This window comes from Ictalurus punctatus, chromosome 18 (genome assembly GCF_001660625.3).
Source record: "Ictalurus punctatus breed USDA103 chromosome 18, Coco_2.0, whole genome shotgun sequence".
NCBI classification, from domain to species: domain Eukaryota; kingdom Metazoa; phylum Chordata; class Actinopteri; order Siluriformes; family Ictaluridae; genus Ictalurus; species Ictalurus punctatus.
In genome coordinates this window covers 14,728,899-14,749,710 of record NC_030433.2, presented here as the reverse complement: position 1 = coordinate 14,749,710, position 20,812 = coordinate 14,728,899, and the positions used below count along the sequence as shown (strand labels likewise).

At 38.5% G+C, this 20,812-nt stretch overlaps 1 protein-coding gene across 5 annotated transcripts in view; it reads left to right on the top strand.

The window, feature by feature from the left end:
- afap1l1b (actin filament associated protein 1-like 1b) overlaps positions 1-20,812 on the top strand; it is a 21,335-nt gene continuing 523 nt past the window's right edge. The window contains exons 1-20 of one of the 5 annotated variants that reach the window (XM_017492735.3): positions 10-155; positions 286-358; positions 9,735-9,860; positions 9,977-10,066; positions 10,157-10,245; positions 10,813-10,924; positions 11,042-11,128; positions 11,703-11,893; positions 11,997-12,176; positions 13,583-13,675; positions 13,767-13,845; positions 15,058-15,213; positions 15,795-16,006; positions 16,120-16,265; positions 16,578-16,650; positions 18,194-18,305; positions 18,391-18,558; positions 18,754-18,929; positions 20,093-20,221; positions 20,318-20,812. The exon at positions 20,318-20,812 is cut by the window's right edge and continues 523 nt beyond it. In XM_017492735.3, coding sequence (XP_017348224.1) covers positions 9,737-9,860; positions 9,977-10,066; positions 10,157-10,245; positions 10,813-10,924; positions 11,042-11,128; positions 11,703-11,893; positions 11,997-12,176; positions 13,583-13,675; positions 13,767-13,845; positions 15,058-15,213; positions 15,795-16,006; positions 16,120-16,265; positions 16,578-16,650; positions 18,194-18,305; positions 18,391-18,558; positions 18,754-18,929; positions 20,093-20,221; positions 20,318-20,344 — 2,244 coding nt within the window. In that variant the 5' untranslated portion in view covers positions 10-155; positions 286-358; positions 9,735-9,736 and the 3' untranslated portion in view covers positions 20,345-20,812. Of the gene's footprint in view, positions 156-285; positions 359-815; positions 835-7,086; positions 7,326-9,734; positions 9,861-9,976; positions 10,067-10,156; positions 10,246-10,812; positions 10,925-11,041; positions 11,129-11,702; positions 11,894-11,996; positions 12,177-13,582; positions 13,676-13,766; positions 13,846-15,057; positions 15,214-15,794; positions 16,007-16,119; positions 16,266-16,577; positions 16,651-18,193; positions 18,306-18,390; positions 18,559-18,753; positions 18,930-20,092; positions 20,222-20,317 lie in introns of those variants that run through there. The other 4 variants (XM_017492734.3, XM_053687704.1, XM_017492733.3 and 1 more) reach the window with 4 other exon arrangements.

Sequence of the window (20,812 nt, the reverse complement as noted above, 5' to 3'; positions counted from 1 at the left end):
GCACGCTTCTTCACATCAGCACAGTGTTGTGTTGGACGCTGCCGCCGACAGTGACGTGGGCAGGGGACTGTATTAATAGTGGTTCCATGAGTAGTAAAATAAAAAGAAATTAAATTAATAATTTAATTTCATTATGGAGATTTCGGAAACCAACTGTAAGTACCTTCTTTTTTTTCTTAAAAGATGCTATTTTCTTTCTTTCCCTTAATATAGGTAAAATGATGTAGGCTATAGGTTAATATAACATTCATCGTCTATTCTCTAATAATTAATATCTGTGATTAGGCCCACACAGTTTATCTGTTTATCTGATGATGATGTAATCAGAGCGACACCTGGACAGAGGGACCTGTCAGAGGTGAAGATGTCATCACAGTGCACGCTCAGAAAAAAGAGAATCCCCCCACCCCACCCCCAACAACTTAAGTGTGGATCTTTTTCATAGAAATATGCATGGAATTTACCTAAATGACCTAATCAGTGTCCGTTTATGAACCTTAAATAATTTTTAAAGGTGTCCACTTTTCCAGGTGTAAGATACATTAAAGGTAAAAATACCCCAGTACTACCCCAGTGAAAGGAATGTTACTGCTATTCTTTTCTGACAGTGTATGAACAGCTTACATGTAATCACTGGGATTCATATATTACTTATATTTTATTAACAAAAAATAAGTCCTGATCACCGGTTTGCTCCACTTACTATAATACATTTTTTATTAATTTACTGTGCAGTGATGAATAACATGGATAGGTGCTCACCTGGAGAATGTCATGTAGAGGAATCAAGCTGAAATGATATTTAAAAGAAACACAAAACCCAGAAGTAGTCAGGTGAGATGAGATTATAATCTATTTCATGGCTGGCTGACTGGTATAAATGCCCTCCCTCTCTTTCAAGCAAAAAATACATAAAAATAAGGTGTGATTTAAGTATTTAAGCATCCGATTGCCCGATTCAGATTACGACAATATTCTGATTCCCCAAATTCACATCCCTGGAATATACCTGTTTTAATCGGAAATTTGTTGCACCTTATTCAGAATCCACAGAAATGAGATATATGTGCATGCTCAGTCCGCAAGGAATTGTGGGTGCTAACAGATGCTTATCTGTAATGGCGTATTTAACTCAGGCATACTCACAACAATCATGTATACAATCATGTATTCCACTTCCTGTACACATATAAGCATTTTATTCGGAATATGGCTGCAACCCGAATACAGACCTTAAACGGAATTTGATGTGCATGTAATTGTAGTCAACGTCTTATTTGGTGTTAACGTAGTCAATGTCTTATTTTCCATCCATTTTCCATACTGCTTATCCTACACAGGGTTGCAGGGGAGCCTGGAGCCTATCCCAGGGAACTGGGGGCACAAGGCGTGGGACACCCTGGTCAGGGTGCCAACCCATAGCAGGCACAATCGCACACACACACACACTATAGACAATTTGGAAATACCAATACGTCTACAAAGCATGTCTTTGGACTGGGCGAGAACATGCAAATTCCGCACACGCAGGGCAGAGGCAGGATTCGAACCCCCAACCCTGGAGATGCGAGGCAAACGTACTAACACAAACATGAAACACCCCCTAGATTTTGTGACCATCAGGTCTAATTTATTTAAGCCCGCTTCACTGACACACCCATAACACATCATCAGAAGTATATAAAATAAGAAAACAGTAGTGTGGTTTTAACTACAGAGCTGCTAATGTTAATGCACTTTCTGTTTGCATTACATCCTTTTTGGAAAAGACATGACATGATTATGGATTTGACATAAAAGAATAACCATCATGAATGCTGTTACCTTTCTGTTTGTTCAACGAGTGTATTAGTGTGTGTATGTGTATTAGTTTTATGCTCGGATAAGCTCAACCATGATGGTCTCTTTGTCAGCTAATTTGGATGCAGTAAACATGGAGTGTTGATCAAAGAGGTGAAAAAGTCCCATCATTAGTCATACACTTAAATGGAAATGCACAATACGAATAACCCTGTTTCTTTAATGCTTAATTATAATCCTTTTGGTCTAATCCCCCTCACCCTGGTCTTAGCTTTGACCTAGCTATCAGTTTCCAGTCTGATTAAGGGTCAGGGCAGTGTGAAGGCTATTTACGACCTGAGAGAAAACATCCTTCTCATGTGGGAAATCCGCTGTGGAGAGCACGTGCAAGTGCTGGTTGTGTGGAAGTGGGGAAAAAACAAACCATCAGCTAATTGCCTGTTACTTGTTTTAGTTACTGATTCATTTGAAAACTTCCTCTTGAGTCTTCAGGCTTTCCATTGTTGATGAATAGGTAAAGCTCTGTTGCTGTGGTCATCAGTCCTCACTTCATACATTTCATCACTTTTTTTTTACTTAACCTAGTTACACTAAAATAAGATTAACGTTTGTATTTATTTTTTTCTGCAATGGACTAATCTGATAACGTGTAAGTGTGGACATCATGTGATGAACCATGCTGAATTTAGCATCACCTTTAGACTCATCACATGACATTGAATCAAGTGGCTTTCAAAGCAAGTACATTTATTTCCATTTATTTTCTAGACACTTTTGCCCATTTATATGTGGACAAATCAATAATCTAGATGAGCAATTAAGGGTTTAGGGCTTGTGTTCAAGGGCCCAATGATGACTAGGACTCAATGGATTTTTCTCAGGGGCCCAATTGTGACTCACAACCTTCCAGTTACTAGCACAGAACCTAAACCACTGATCTACCACTTAAATGATAGGGTGAGGCTTCACAAATTAACATGCTTTAAAAAAAATCTGATCATTTGCTATGAAGCAAGATGTTTGCATTGGCAGTGTATTTTTAAACTAGTCTAGTTTGCAGTAAAACCCTGTCATTAACTCTCCTGTCCGATGCTCCTCTATGGAAAATGTTCAAAGAGTGAGCATGAGGCAGCGTAATTCCTGCCCTAATGGGCCTCTATTAGCATTTGTTGCCATTCCCATTTTTGACCATTCTTAATACTCTATACAGTGCTAAATGAAGCAGTGAGCATGCTTCCCCACGATTGTGTATCATCTAGAAAGCTCAGCAAATCAGTGGAACATCTGCTTATATCTGTCGAAGCCAAAATTATGAGGATTAACAACTGGTGAACATATATATGCTCATATATATGGATAAGCAGCCACTGTTTTTAATATTTAGCATGTGCCAAAGTAATCACATTATATTTCAAACCATTTATTGTATTACCACTCAAATGTGTCATGTTTCAGCCGCTGTTGTGTATCACCATATAGAAATATTATTGGAATACTGCATATTATAACATACTGTATTTTTTCTGTTATAATGCAATTTCAATTGGGTATGTGTATTTTTAAATTCACATGTACTTGGAGATAAATACATACTGGATATACATAAATAGTCCTATTCATATATAAATGATGTAAACTATTTCTAGGGAATACCTTATCAAAATAGTATATTTTTGCATAATTCTCCACATGTATTAACTAGTGTGCATTTTGAAATGTAAGATACACAAAAAAAAAATACACAATACACTCGTAAAATAAATAAATAAATAAATAAATACAAATGGTCAATAAAAAAATCCACATCCAGTATCTTTTGATAGTAGCTGTTAGTCTGGACAGCATATTCGACATGTACGTGTCTTAACCCCCCCAAAAATCTAAACACACATCAGATTCAGTGACATCCTTCAGAATTTATAGGCATTGCAAAGGCATGTCTGTAAAACATTTTTGCTGATAGTGAAGGCCTGGTTGGATATTTGTACTCATGTCTTCTCCACATTGCATGCATCTATAAATACCCACAGTTAGAGAGAGACAAAGGCTCCACTCATTTGCTGCCTGCAAGCCCTGATGGGTCTACACAGGCCACACAGTGTCTCTTCCACTCGCATTCCTCAACTCATGAAGGAGAGGACGTCGGCTGTCAAGAGTAGCTCTTCTATATAACGCTTTAAGGGTTAGTGGACGCCATGACTCGCCAAGCTCTGGCTGAAATGGTCTTTGTGTTCTCACTGGTAGCCCATGTTTGACTCATGTCTTCAAAGAGTGGAAATCAAAGCAGAACATCACAGGGGTTGACTGCAGATTACTGGCCAATGTGTCAGTGCTTTAATAAAAACAGCATCAGATGTTGTAAGACGCTTGAGCTGTCGTGATGTTGGGAGTACTGAACTCCATCAACAGTTCTCCCTCATGAGTGCCAGGGAAAGGTCAAATGTAATTAAACTGGAACTATTCTCTGGGCAGAAATTCTTTTGCTTGCACTTGGCATGCTAAGGTCTAGGGAGCTATTTAAGAGGGTACAGCGGTGTGTCAAAGTTATGTCCAAGTGGCAAAGTGAAGTGGCACCACCATGTTGTGTGTTGTTCCAGGCTGCAATGGCAGAATATTTTAGTTAATTTGGTTAATTTGTTGAGGGGGACATAGTGGCCTAGTGGTTAGCACTAAGGGGTTCAAATCCCATCTCTGCCCTGTGTGCGAGGAGCTTGCATGATCTCCCAGTGCTTCGGGGGCCTCCTCTGGATACTCCGGTTTCCTCCTCCAGTCCAAAGACATGCATTGTAGGCTGAGGGTTCCAAGTACAAAATAACTGATATTGCCACCCTGTGCCATTCATGTGGTCACACCCCCGGGGCAGTCAGGGGAAAGGGCCTGTTTTGGTAGAGGTTGTTGTGAATAGACTTTACTTGTATAAATATGACTCTCACGATTGCAGTACCGAGTCATGCACAGACAAGCACAGCAATTGCTAAATGTTCTTCACAAAGCACAGAGTGTCTTACATGAAACATTACCCTGACATTAATCTCTTTAAAATAAAATTTGTGTGAAGTGGCCCAAAACAGCTGTTAACATTATTAGTATTATTTCTCCCCATAGAGATATTTATTAGACTGCCATAATCATATTCTGCTTTCAAGTTTTGCACTCATTTCACAGTTCAGGTCATTCTTTTTCCCAGGATTGCTGAGCCAATAATGCCTACACTATAATCCCCAAAGCTTCCATCCCCTCCCTTTTCAGTTATGTGGCCTGTTGCTTGCCTGTAATTGACTCCACCCAATAAGTTGTCATTCACTAAGGACTCAGCATGAAATTATGCCAACCGTCTGCTCAGGCTGCCATATGACCTTGAGTGGTGTGTACAAAAGCCCCTACAATGCACCACTCCCGCATGTGTGCATTCAGGAGCTTAGTGCACGTGACGTCCACCCGCAGAATATAACTTGAACAGCTGCTCAGCCTCCTTAGGGACTGACTGGCATTCTGTATCTAGTGCTTGTTAATTCGGACATATCCAACTCCTACTACCTGCTGATCAATGGATAACACCAGTAAAGAAGCGTGTCCATATTTTAAAGTGTGTAATCATATTTAATAGGGCTTAGACAGATGAGAGGCATTGGTGGTTAAGGGAGACCCTCCATCATGCCTGTCATTTTAGTCATTTAAAGAGCAGAGGAATAGGAAGCAGAAGGTTGGCATTGATAGAAAGTGCTTTCGTCAGCTCAGACAGGAAACCACAGCTGCAGGACATATCCTCTGACCCACAATGCCAGTAGTTCTGGATATCACAGCTGCTCTGGACTGCCTTGCTTCTTGAATGTGTTTTGTGTGTGTGTGATTGAGCGAGTGATTGGTGCTGCATGTTTGAGTTCTCCACATTGTATTGTCTTTTTTCCTCAAGAGTGATCTCAACTGCCTATTTTTGGTCTTCATAATAGCACATTGTTGAAGGAGACCTCAGGCTAGGATTTTGGTTGAACCATTCGTCATGCTTTAACTGTCACCTTATAATTTTGTTTTGGGATATACGTAGACAGACTTTCTGTGTTTGTTCAAGGCTGGCCAAAAGATTTAGAAAGTCTGCGTTGTTTAAATGTGGGTTAAGAAAATGAGCTTTTATCTGAAGCTTTTATGTTTTTATCTGAAATGAAGATTTCTAGAGTAGCGTCACTGGTATAATGTATAATCGCATACAAATAAATGAACTTTAGCTTAACTGACTTCTGCAAGTCCGACCTAGTTTCTGGACTTGCTCAGTGGGGTCCAGATGATGGCCAGGGGCTGGAGGGTGTTGTGTGGGAATGATCGTCCCTCACAAACAGGACAGTCACTCCCTCGTCCAAGCCAAAGATTGCACTCCTAGACAATAGCCCTCTGGAGAGTTGTAGTTGTGGAGTTGTGATTGTGCCATATTCAACATGGGAGATATCCCACTCTCTGCTCTCTGAGCTTCCGCCCACTATTCACCTTCAGCCTTTATCCTTTGGGCTTCCACCCACATGAGCACACTTCCATTTCCTTCTTTCAAGGAGAGAGGAAAAGCGAGTTCTGAGGAAACAACCTGTTGTCCATTAAGCGTTCTCAGTGCCAAACAATGGTAAAGAGTCTTCACTCGGATTTCAAATAAGGACATTCTCCGAGAACACTCAGCATTTGTTTGCTATAGACATCTGTTTTTAAAGGGAGAGTCTTCAGAAGTCCATGAGTATTCTACAATATGTTGTATAAGTAGAACATATATAAGAAATTTTGACATTATGTATAAACCATCAGTGTAGTTAAGTTACAGGTCCAATTTTACTCTTTAGTCATTTCACCCTCTCATCCAAATTAAGTCTAAAATTCACTATTCGCTGCTACTAAACTCGAGTCCTGAATGGGGACCAGGGTGGATGGGGCTGAGTTTAAGTTGCCTTAATGAATTACATTCTGTATGGAATAAAACACTTTCAGGTGTGTCATTTTATTGGGAATTAATCAACGGCAGGGTGGTGTGATATGGCCCGAGGAGAAGCAGATTACTGGCACCACCCTGAAGTTGGTTGTTTTCCTGTAACAGTAGATCCGAGGCTTATAAGCTTGAATCCAAGTCAAGTTACAAATCATAAAAATTGTGACTCATGATTTTAGACTTACATAAAACTGTGAGATTCTGAGTGTCTTTGAGTAAAGAAGTAAAGAATTTTGAGTGAATTTGAGTAAAGAAAATTTAATTTTGTTCATTTAAAAACAGAAATCATTTCTAATCTTCACATTCTCTCTTATATTTTGCCACAGGAAGAGGACAGACATAGTAGGAAGGGAGGGGTGGTTAAAATAGTGAGCAGGACTCTGATAATGCCATAATGAAGAGGTATTGAAAGATTATAACTAGCTTGACTTAATACAGAGAGAGAATCTAGTCCTACACCAGCACATTTCACGGGAAAGTTTCAGGTTTATAATAGCATGTCTGACTGCACATCATTTTTGGACAATGGTGATCTCCTCATCCCCGTCAGCTGTTGAGCCTGGTAAGCACTAAATAGATTGCATGCTTTCTCTTCTTGGCAGCTTTGCGCTTTCTCAGTGAAGAGACTAATGCTTGATTTGAAATGCCTCTATGAAGTACAGAAACTGTGGACTGGTTTGTCCTGGGTCTGGATCACTGTGTCCTTCAGTGACCTTTTCATTGATCAGACAGATAAAGCTCTATTATTGATAGGTTCCATTGTTTTCCCAAAATCACAGAAGTTTTGTGGGATTCTGGGATTTGCCTTAAACTGGTTGTGTATCTGACATGTATTACATAACGTAATTTTTTAAACAATGTAATATTTTAAACAAGAGAGAGACAGAAAGAAATGGTAGTGAAAATCCAAAGAAAGCATCCATTATCCTAAGAATTAGGTAGCTTGGAAAGCTTATACATTTCATATAATTCTGATGTAAACAGCACTGCTTTCTCTGTTGTGGGGCAAACACTGTGTAGCTGGGATTTAAATCTGTTCCCCAGCCAACTGCAGACTTTCCTAAACTGAACTTTTGAATATATCTTAATCACAAGTAAATTTCTAGCACTCATGTTCTAAATCTGGTTACCCCCAAAGGGAGAAAATTGCATTCAAAGATTTTGTTCCACACTCAGATTGTCTAAAAACAACAGCTTTGAATGAGCAATTAATATTTTATAAATAAAATTACTGCTGATAAACATGACCATGAAAACCATGTCTATCATCATATCATACCAGCCTTTATTCATAGCCTACAGACTGACAGGCTATTCAGAGGGCCCACCGATCCAGCAAGAATTATTCATTCATCTTCAGTAAGCTTGTCATCTTGTTTACAGTCGTGGTGGAACCAGAGCCAATCTTGAGAACATTGGGCGTGAGGCAGAAATACATCCAGGATGGGACACCTTTTCATCACAATGTACCATGCACACTCATTCACACTTAGTGCAATTTATCATAGCCAGTCCACCTACTAGTACATTTTTTTGGAGGTGGGAGGAAACCAGAAACCAGAGGATAACATTAACTGGTAAAGAGATGCAAATTTTTTGAGACTGATTAAAGTTTGTGGTGGAAAAGAACCACAATGCTAATATCTGTGTTAAATGTTTAGCAGCACAGTGAATTCACAAAGTATAGGTTTACAGTCAGTGCTCAAATTGGAAAAAGAATTTGGTGGATTCAAATGAGCATGTGTAGGTGAGATGTTGATTATGATTAGCCAGATAATGTTTACCATACAACTAGCGCTACCAAAACGTCTGGCAACAAGTTCTTGCTATGGTAGCTTAGCTAGCAATCCTGTTTGTGGAAATGCAGCTAGCAGTGTTTTATTCAACACGTCACTTTTGTCTCATCACAAGTCATTAAAGGGTTCTACAAATTCTCTAGAGCCCATTTCACCAGGAAAAAGGGGTTAAGATAATCTTTAACTCTGGGGGGGAAAAAACCAGCATGGAACCAGTTAGTTAATTAGCCAGCCTACTAATATAATACCCTAATTCTCTAAAAATATAAATCCAAAATATGGATGGGATTAAAATATCAATAATAAACATCCTATCTGGTACAAAAACATTAATCCAAAGGGGATAGCTAAGATGCAAAATCAAGCCCAGTTTACAGTAAACCTGGATTACTATGAATGTAGCAGGATTTACCAAAAATAAATGACTGGCTGGTGTGTTGTTTCCTGTGTTTGTTAGGAATTTCATAACAGTGCTTCTATTGTGAACTGTGCAGAGTTTTGGATGAACACTGACATATGAACCCAATTCAGGTCATGCCCATATCACTGGCTGTTTATTGCATTAAGCCACATTTATTGCTTGGGTTTAGTTTTCTCCATCGGCCAGCCAAAATATCCAGATGTCCAGTTTCGACAGCTGAAGACCTTTCCCTCACTGCCATGCTGCTGGCTAGTGCTTTCAAGGGTTGAAAGCAAATACATTTATTATTAGACATGCATAGATGAACTGTGTTGCATGTCTAGTTTTCCTTACAGCACTCCTATTTTGAAATCTTGAAGCCATTCTGAAATTGTATGTTATATTATAATGGTAGAAAACTTAAAAACTGAATAATAAACATTGTCACAAAGCGGTTTTACAGAAGTGTCGATGTAGATTTAGATCTATAATGTGCAAGCTAGATGCGATACTGGTGAGAAAAAAAAACCTGAGACGCATGTGGAAGAAACCTTGAGAGAAACCAGACTCTTCTGACTGACACTGGATAGTGGGATTAGAAATCATTACACTTCTACAACCGTATACTATAAAGTCAGACAGTACTTACTGTGTTGGAAGGATGTTCTGTATTAGCATGTTTGTGTATAAGAGTCCTGGGATGAGCACAGGGCAGTCTTTCTGATTACAGCAGCAGTACTTAGGTACAAATCTACACTTATCCTTCTTTCCACAGCCATGGAGCACCTGGTAAAGGAGATAAACGTGCTTCTGAAGCTACTGGAGCACGAACATGTAAGTTCAGCCACCGCAGAGAAGATGAGCATTGTCAGGAACCTGTTGGGACAGTTAAAGCCATCAGGTAAAGAAGCAAATATCACTGATCTCCGTTGTTCAGTACGTTGTGACATAAGAAGATGATGTAACACATTTACATGTCAATTGTAATATATAGTAGTCACATTCTTTTTTACAAAGCGTATGTGACTGGAAGCGACTTTATTTATATGAACACGTCCCTCTACGGAAATGGTACCAGCTTTGTCGAATCACTATTCGAAGAATTCGGTATGTTTATTTAACTTACGGTTATGTAATGTTTTTTTTCCTATGGGTCAGTTAAGTGACTAAAATTGTTACACTAATCTCTGCGTTAAGACTGTGACCTGAAGGAGCTGAGAGATTCCCCAGAGGAGCTGAAAAAACAGGAAGAGGAAGAGACATTAAAACACTTACCCACCAAATCAGTAAGACACATTAAACCTATAACCAACCAGCACAGCGGTTATTCAGCAGTTATATACCCAGTTAATCTTGTATAATGTTGTACTTGCACTCTTGATTTAGCGTAAATAATCAGAATTATTCGAATAGATTGCCACAAACGAAGGCAAAGTGTAAGTGCAGACAGTGTGGATGTAATGTACATAACCATCTATTGTAAGATATATTGCAAAGACTGGGGATGGAAGAATGTCTGTAATCGATATACATAATAAGGGAGTGGATAATGTGTGTACATTAGAAACGCATGTGCACCACATTGACCTTGTATCCCACGCAAAGACTGAGAAAAAGAAGAAAAATGCATCTCCCTTTTGCAATGGTCAAATATTTGGGCTAGTTTCAGGTCTTTTGTACGTCTTTATTTATTTATTTATTTATTTATTTATTTATTTGATGTATCTGAGTGGTTATTAATGTCATCCTTCTCCATCAAATATATGGTCACAAGCCACTGCTGTTATCCAGTATATTTATTTGAATAATGTAGTCTTCTAATGTACCAAATGTGAATGTAACTTATTCCTCAGAGCCCCACTGACACACCCCCTCCACTGCCCACCACACCGCCTCCTGAGGATTACTATGAGGAGGCTGTTCCACTTGAGCCAGACACCACGCCTCAGTACATCACCACCCACAGTCAGTGCTTTCCTATTATCTACTTACAGAAATCACACTGCAAGAATGAAGATAATAAGCTTGATACCAGTATTAATTCTACATTAGCTAACTTTACGATGTTGACTTCAACTACAGGAAACCCAAGCCCAGTTGAGGACGAGGATGCATATTATGAAGATGCTGATAAGAACTATCCATTAACTCGCATAAATGGGCCTTCCTGTAAGAAACAAGAAGTCTTTGTGTTTTGTCTTTGTGTCTGTTCATGAAAAATCTTACTATGGAAATATATCTGCAGTGTTTTGTTTTGAAAATGTACTTTAAGTCGAATTGAATTTGCATCCAAGACTGTAAAACTAGATTCAAGTTGTAGTTAAATAAAAATTTTTTTTCAGATATACAATACAAATGTAAATTGTAGCACATTACTGTACACATTTGAAATTCAGTTTATTCAGATTCAGTTGTCGACATTTCGGCCAATCAGTACTCAAAAAATGTATGAATGTAAATTTGATTAACTGAATTTGAAATGTGTTTGAATTTAAAATTTGACATCTGACTTTTAAAATAGAATGTCTGATTGGGAGTATACTTTATTGTTACCATAAAAATACATTTCAAATGTAACTTTATGCTTTATTTATACAAATTTACAAAATTAAAATCTAAATCTTAGTGGCACAAATATTCCAGAAAATCTTTTTTATTTTACACAGTGTTTTCAAGATATGTTTTTTTTTTTTTGAAGCAAAGTAAAATGTTACATATTTCATTTTATTATTTGTCTTTCCAGACAATGACTCGGATGCCCTGAGTAGCTCTTATGAGTCGTATGATGAAGAGGACGATGAGACGAAAATCGGAGCGAGGTCAAGTCCTGCAGGCCCGGTAAAAGACTGCCGCAAATTTGCCTTCCTACTGCGTAAGAAGCGCTTTGGCCAATGGGCCAAACAGTTAACCGTCATCCGTGAGAACAGACTACAGGTGAGCTGACCTCAATACACACTAACAAATCACAGCATGTTTAATAATACACACCTAATTGGAGCAGTGTTGGAGAATATTCAATCAATCCTTTCCTCTGTAGTGTTTCAAGAACCCGAAGAACCGAACACCACACATTGACCTGCCTCTGAATCTGTGCAGCGTTGTATATGTGTGTAAAGATGGGAGACGCAAGAGGCATGAGCTTAAATTCTCCGTTCCTGGAGGGGAAACTTTGGTGTTAGCTGTACAGAGCAGGGAGCAGGCTGAGAGCTGGCTTAAGGTAATTCAAATAGCCTGAGCATTTTGATGTCAGTTCTAAATAAATCACAACATTTGTTAAGAACTTTTTTTTTTTTTTTTATTAAATAAATGAACTGGGCCGAGAAACAAGTATCTCAGGCAACATACATTAATCTCTACCTTGACTATGTGCATACGTTGTGTAAACATGTTCTGGGATCAACATCCTTTTATTGTTCTTGAAACAATGTACATTTTAACCCGTTCCTAGCACCTGATGTCATCAGTGTGCACCACTTATTCTTCTCCATTCCTGAAATGGTTCCAGACAGCAAAGCAATGGTATAGCTGTGTATTTCTTTTCATAAAATGAAACAGAATTGAAACAAACATTGAAACATCAACCACTCTGAGAGGCAGCTGATCATTTAAACTCAATTGAGCACTAACTAACTAATAGTTAGTATAGGTAATATGATCTAAGCTAGGCCTTATATGATCTAAGATAGCCTGCCTTATAGCTTTGCAGTATATAGTAGTTGTGAATCCATATTACTAAAAATCCTCATTTAAATTAATAATGAAAAAAGTGCAGCTTGAAGAATGTAAATTAATCAACAGGTTTTTTTTTTCTTCAATTTTTAGGAATTGAAATACTGAAGCGCAACAATATATTTTTCTGGAAGACAGTTAATTTCCAGGGGAAAATCTAATGTTAGCTACACACTAATAATAGTGTTTTTTTTACCGACTGGACTGGCATGACTTGGTTTAGGGAATGAATTGTGATCCAGCCTATAGTCATTATCCTGCAGGTTGCTGGTAGAGAAGTGATGCCTTTGACTGGAGACACTTCTCTACTGCACCGGAAAAGCATTTGCCTTATCATCAGGAGATTGTGAGTTTAAATCCTGATGGTGCTACTGCCATCAGTGGCTGGGAGCAAAATTGACCGTGTTGTCAGGGTTGGAGCACTGTCTACCCTGTCAATCACAGCAACACTAGATGTTGGGCGTGATGCAAAATAAGTTTGAAAAGATGTACTTGGCTGGCTTTACGTCCTTCCTTCCAGGAAGTGTGTTAGCCATCACCCTCCCCAGTTGGTAGCTATTCTATGATAAGGGAGCACTGGCTGGTGGGTGGGAATTGGCAAGTGACCAAATTGGGGGGAAAAAAGGTGTGAGTTGCTTTCTTTCTCTGTTTTATTTCATTTATCATCGAATAAGGGTTGCACGTTGCAGACAGCTTTCTTGTATCAAATCCTGGAAGTGTGTATTTATACATGGCCTGATTAAATCCACCATGTATCAAATTGTCAAAGAATTTCACAGAGGCTTCTACTGGTTAAAATGTATAGACTATTGTAGATATAATTGTTTGTTAGTTGTAGGATCCATGACAAACATGGGTTATACAGTTTTCTTCTTTGTGACTAAACCTGTTTAGGCCATTCAGGAAGTTAATACTGTGGCAAATGGCACCACTGGACCCGAGAGTTCCTCATCCCCCATGACTCAACGCAAGACAGAACTGGACAAGGTAAATCACTGACAGACCACCTACTGATGCAATACAGACTAAATGTTTTCTCAACAAGTCCCCAAGTGCAGTTTTCTGTCTCTGAATGCAGATGATGCTTACTGATAAACATACCTCAGATTCTGACAGTGTTGCCAATGGAGATTGTTCACGGGAGAGTGGTGAAAATGGTAAGCACTCATTGTGTATTTATTACTGTGCATTGCCTTGTTGGGTGTAGATACAGGCCATTTATTAATTATCATTCAGATTTTTCTTGTTTAATGTACAGTGTTCACAGTGTTAAGTTTACAATGTTTTGCTTCCTTGCAATAACCATGAAATCAAAATGGAAGTTTTGTAGCTTTTAGTATAAATATGTTAGCCTTACGGTTATCTATAAGCTACTGTGCTCCAAAACAACAACCAAATTCACATTTAGACTATATATGCAAATTCAAAATTTACAGTCTCTCTCTACCACCAATACGGGTCAACAATTTTAATTACCTCATTCTGCACTTCAGTTTCTCGTCAGATTTTCTGTCCAATCAAATGCTCTCTTGAATCTGAAGTGTCCCGCCCCCAGCATTATAAATATCTATGGTACTAACTGTCAACTACGGCTTAGCCCGGGCTTGGAGGTAAGTTAACTGCTACTGGCTAAGGGGAGGAGCCACCCACTTCATATGTCCCGCCCTGACTTCCTGTTTCAGTGGAAATTGGAACACATAACACATTGAACAACTCTACACATTTCAAGGCACTTCACAGGGACTTTAAAGTCATGATAAGTATATTTAGCAAAATAACATCGGGCATGAAACTGACACTTGTAGGAGACTATTTTTCCACTCTAGAAAAAATACAACTATTACTAATTAGCCATTTTATCTCTTTGAGCTTTTACTTTTTTGAATTTTTGGCTGAGGAAAAAAAAAGGATCCTTGAAATGATATTTGAAATGAATTAAAGAAAAGCTTTTTTTTTAATGATGAGCAAAACACAAACCAGATACTACTCTACAGCTATCTACAGTATTTATACTTCAGAGGAAGAAGTTGTGCCACCCCCCCTCATGTGTGTTCCAGATACAACCTGCTTCCCCTGAATTGTGTGTATGACCTCAGTCTGAGACAATGGCAGGAGGGACAGAGGAAGGATGTAACTGTTTGGCTACATGCTTTTTTGTCTTTGTGTTATGTGCAGTTAAAGGATCATAAAGTTTGATGTATGTGTTTTGTAGTTTTTGTTTTGTTTTGTTTTTTTAAAAGGCTTTTTCACAGATTTTTTTTTTTTAATTCACAGAATTAAAATGCTTAATAGGCAACTATTCAGTTTGGTTCCCTAAAACCATAAGTAAGTCTTCACATTCCTGACTTAACTTCTCTTTGCTCCTGAAGGGAAGGGGAAAAGGGGGGCTTTCTCTGAGCTGACCGGCTCCATGAGTCGTGCTGCTGGCCGAAAAATCAACCGTATAATCAGTTTTTCAAAGAAGAAGCCTCCTCTGCCTGGGGATACCAGCAACCTGTCTCACACTGATGACAACCCACGCTGTGGTGAGGAAATCTCCTAAGAAATACTGCACCTTCAGCACAGTCAACATGCTATAATCAGGACAAATCCTTATATTACTCTTGCACCAGCATATATAATTGTGCAAGGGTTTGGGTGGCTATTTTGTGGGAAAGTTGTGGAGAATATTCTTGGCTCCTTTGCTTTGCCAAATAAATATATTCAAGAGAAAAGAAAAACATTCTCTTGCATTAAAATTTTCTTGCCTCTCATTACCTCAAGTAAAATTTAGTGAGTATTTTGTTATTCAGAGCAGGTAAGCTCTGAATAACAAGCAGTAATAAGAAATTGGAAGAAGAACAATAATCAGCTGAGTAAAATCTATTAGATTTGGCTAGATTTCTTTTTAATTATCTTTTAATACTTTATATAATCAATTGTGATTAAAAAAATAGCTACAAAATGATAGGTAGTTGCTCAAATTTTAGTTGAATTGTACTGAAAATCTGTAAATCTCAGGTGTTCATTAATGCAAAACAAATACATGACAATCTGTTTTGTTGTACAATGTGGTAATTGCTTAAATGTATCAGCTCTTGATATGAAAGTATTTCTGTCCTTGCAGGTTATCTGAATGTCCTGGTTAACCAGTGCTGGAAGGAGCGTTGGTGTTGTGTGAGGAGCGGCACTCTGTATTTCCATAAAGACCGAGCAGACGTGCACACTCACGTTAAAGCTCTGGTCCTTCATGGGGTCGAGGTCTTACCTGGTTTGGGGCCCAAGCACCCTTTTGCTTTCCGTATCATGCGAGATGGCAGTGAAGTGGCAGCTCTGGAGGTAGCTACAGTACACTGCCATTTCCCATATATATTTCTATAGTACGTAGTACACATTTCCCATCTGCTTATAATAGGATTTGATTTGTTTGAATGTAAATCTGTGTGTCTCAGGCGAGCTGTTCGGAAGAGATGGGCCGTTGGCTTGGTGTGCTTTTGGCAGAAGCGGGTTGTGCTACAACCCCAGAGGCTCTGCACTACGACTACGTGGACGTGGACACAATCAGCAGCATCAGATCAGCAGCTCGGCATTCTTTCCTGTTAGTAGAGCTTCTGTCGTGTTTGCTTTAAGAGTAATGCAGTGAAGCAGAAAACTCAGAAAATGAAGATGAACATGATACAAGACAGTCAATTTAATTCAGTTCAATGTATCTACAATAGATTTTCAAACAGTACCGGTTCTACAGAAATTATAAAGCCATCCATAAGTTGCATACAGTGTGTTGACAGCAGGGAAAAGTTAAACCTGTGCACTGAATATTTGTTCATTTGACTGTATCAGTAATGCTCATGGAGTTACCTGAGAGCAACAATGATATTAGTTACACAATTATGTGCTCTGATTTTTCTAGCTGGGCCACTTCCTCCAGCAGTGCCTCCACAGACTCTCGCACCTACGATGAAGTTCCTTATGAAAGCGTGCTGGTATGTAAAATATGTTAAATGCAACATAAAACTGTTGGAGTTCTTCCTTTCAGGATGGTCACCTCTCTTTTAACAAACTCAACACCATATGATTCAAGCGCTATGTTAGAAATGATCAAAGTTTTTAATGGAACAGCAACAGATTGTTGAAAACAGCGAGGCCAATTACCTTTACATTGTTGTGATTCGTTGAAATCGGGTACAATTTCAGTGTCTTCCAAAGCCTTCTTTTGTTTCCTTTACTTTAGCACAAAGGCCTCCAAAGTGCATTTTTGTTTTTTGGCAGTCTTATCTAAGAACTGGTATTTTCTAGCCTGAAAATAATCATAACAATGAAAAGCACCTGAAAGCCAACAATATCCATATACAACTCAATAGGAGACATTTTTGCATCTCTGTAATAACTGTTGTTGTGAAACACAGTTTGAGGTCAATTCTTATCTTTACAACTTATACTTTAGATAAAGATCTTTCTTTTATTTACAGTATGTGTGGCGGTCTTGTGTTTTGCTCAAGATGACGTTTTTCTGCCTATAACATACTTTGAGATCTCAACTTTAAGAAACTGTACATATCTGTCACCAAAATGACATGAAAGTTGTATTTAATTTTTATATACTTTAGTTTTTAAAAAGTTTTTTATTTTCTTTTTATCTTGACTTGGCTATTTTCCTGCAAGGATGTTGAGTAAGGTTTAACAAAACCTGAAATAACACCAGTCAGTCTGTCTAAAGATGACTAAAACCTCGCTAGCTAAGTGTGAATTCCTCACACAGTGAAGATCATGCTTTGAGCAAGTTATTGGATAGCCACTTGCCTTAGCGAAACGGACATAAGGCTAATCAATTTGGTTTGCATTTAGTTACTGGCTGTCAAATCGGGAATTGAATCAGATTGCAAAGGTAAATGTGATTTTACTTTTTCACCTTTTTCACTGTTCGGGGTAACCAGACTTCCCATCCATCCATCCATTTTCCATCCCACTTATCCTACACAGGTTCCTGGGGTGCCTGGAGCGTATCCCAGGGAACTGGGGGAACAAAGTGGGCGGCACCCTGTACAGGCACAATCGCACACACGTTCACACACTACAGACAATTTGGGAATGCCAATCAACCTACAACACTTGTCTTTGGACTGGGAGAGGAAACCGGAGTACCCAGAGGAAACCCAGCAAACTCTGTACACAGTACTTCAAAAAACTTTACTTCTGGTTGAGACACATGCAAAAGAGTAACATATTTCAGAACATAATACAGTATAAAGTGTCAGAATTTCACCATGCAAACTGTTTTCACAGGCCTCCACAGATATATTGTGAAATGATGATTACTAATAAGTGTAATACTTTGCAGCATGTTAGGCAATATTCTTTCTCATGTCGATTCATCTTTACTCCACATACAACTGCCTTCTTGATAAATCCTATTTCAAAACCTTTTATTTCTTCTGTTCTTGATATCGCTCATATATTCCTGCTCTCTTGTCTTTCTGCTCTCTACCATCAACTCTACCTTCCTCTCTGTAATACTGACTTTAACAGGTAGAGGAGGCTCAGCCTAAATCAGGAGCTCAGATCAAGAGGCGCTCTTCTTTCTCCAGCGCTGATAGGGTAAAGAGTAACTCTGAAGTCACAGTGAAAAGACACGGCTCTTGTGAGTCTCTACTTCTTATGTGCCATTTAATAATCCAGGCTTCTGGATGAATACCAGTCACCTATCTTACCTCTTTCCCTCTCAGCTGTGAATCAGTATGGTAAATACGGTAAGACGAGAGCAGAAGAGGATGCGCGGCAATATCTGAACGAGAAAGAACGGCTCGAGAAAGAGAAGGAAGAGATCAGAAAAAAGCTGGTGTCACTACGTAAAGAGAAAAAGGAGGTGAAGGAGCAGCTTAAGGACGCCACGGGTAAGACTGACACTATGTGTAATTACACAACCTTGCTAATTATACAGAGTGTAAAGAGTAGAAATACTGTGAAATTGGTCAACAACGATGATCCCATACACTTAAAAAGGATGCTATAGCATGTGCTGGTGCCACCTACTGGCAAAAAAAAAATGGTATACAATTTTTAAAAATCTTTGTTTGCTATGTGAATAGGTAAACAGCAGAAGGATTTGGAAAAGTGTCTGGCTCAGCTTGAAGAGAGCTGCAGAGGGAAGGAGGCTGAGCGAGTGGATCTGGAGCTTCAGCTCACTGAGGTGAAGGAGAATCTGAAGAAGTCTGTGGCTAGTGGTGGGCTGGGAGCTCCTGCTGAGACCAAACCTGCAAACAAGGTATGTGTGCTTCTGGCACTGAACACTCAGAGATATGAAAAATCACAAACGCTGTGTACAACACAAATTTATAGAATTTTTTTTTTTAAACTTGAATTGGAATTTGCTAGATAAATAAACTTTTTGCACTAATCTGTCCCATCATGCTCATAGAACAGAAAGATGACACATGAGCAGATAGCAGATAATACATGGCTACCGAGGACAGAGTGAGAGTTTCTATCTCCATTTAAAATTTGTAACTGTTAATAAAATAGAGAATAAGATTAGAATATACAGTTGAGGTCATAAGTTTACATACCCCTTGCAGAATCTGTAAAATGTTAATAATAACATAAATAAATAAATAAATAAATAAATAAGAGGGATCATAAAATTGCATTTTGTTTTTTATTTAATACGGCCATGAATTTCACATAACAGATGTGTACATATAGTCCACAAGACACAATAATAACTGAATTTACACAAATGAACCAGCTCAAAAGTTTACATATGCTTGATTCTAAATACCGTGTGTCGTTACCGGGATGATCAACGACTGTTTTTATGTTTTGTGATAGTTGTTTATGAGGCCCTTGTTTGTCCTGAGAAGTTAAACTGCCCACTGTTCTTCAGAAAAATCCTCCAGGTCCTGTACATTCTTTTCTTTTTCAGCATATTCTGCACATTTGACCCCTTTATTTGAACATCTTTTCACACTGGGGACAACCCAGGGACTCGTACATGACTATTACAAAAGGTGCAAAACATTCACTGATGCTCAAGAAAGTGACACGCTACATTAAGAGCCAGGGGGGTGTAGACTTTTCAATAGGATGATCGGTGTAAATTGTTATTATTTTGTTTAATAATCTTTTTTTTTTCATTTAATACTGCCATTCAGAAGATAAATAAGATATTTACATGCTTCCCAGAAGACAAAATTATGCTTTTATAATAACCGCTGCCATAGAAGACTGATGGACCTCTAACCATTTTTGTTGGTGTTACAGTGCACTAATGTCTCTTTAGGGAATTAAAATGGTGGGAAGTAAAATGGAAAATGACCTTTTCTTGAACTTTATTATAAATGTACAATTCTGCTGTACAAAATGTACAAAACTGCATCTCTTGTTGATTTTGCTGTATGCATTGGGAATTTATGCCTGTTTGTATCACAGGTTCATATCAGAAAAGTTGAAACTACCTATACTGAGTCCTCTGTACCTGTGAACTGTGCCTCTGAGATGCGTAAGCGTCCTCCCTCCATCTGTACGTCTACCAGAGGAAATGTCATGCAGAAAGCCAAGGTACTGTTAGAAAAACTAAAGATTAAGCTAACAAATTTTAACTTGCAATACCACAAATACTGCAAATATTCTGTCTTGTTGTCTTTTCAACTTTAGGAATGGGAGTCAAAGAAGGGGACTTAATATTGACTGGATGTAAAGTCTGTAAGGATTGTTTGGGTATTTGAAGATACTTCAGTGGACCAGGGATTCAGCAACTGATTGTGTTCTTTTTAACATATATATGCCCAAAAAACTACTGATCCATCTGTGGCTTTCTAGACCCCTTCCCTGTCACTCTTTCTCCTATCTCTCCAGCTCTATATTTCAAAGGGAACATTTTGGATAACTGCTCATTACCTTTCACCCATACTGTCACCTAATTACCTTATCTTACAAACTGAGGCATCTGTACGGCTATTGAGCTTATTGTCTTATCCATTATCTGATGGCTCAAGAGGACACTTAATCATTAGTCGCCATTATCTTAGGAAAACATCATCTGAGACAGTAGATAGTAATAACACTCTTCTGACCAGTGCCTAAAAACACAGTATTCATACACACATTACAAAGGCAGAAAGCACATTTGCTTATAATAATAATCATTCA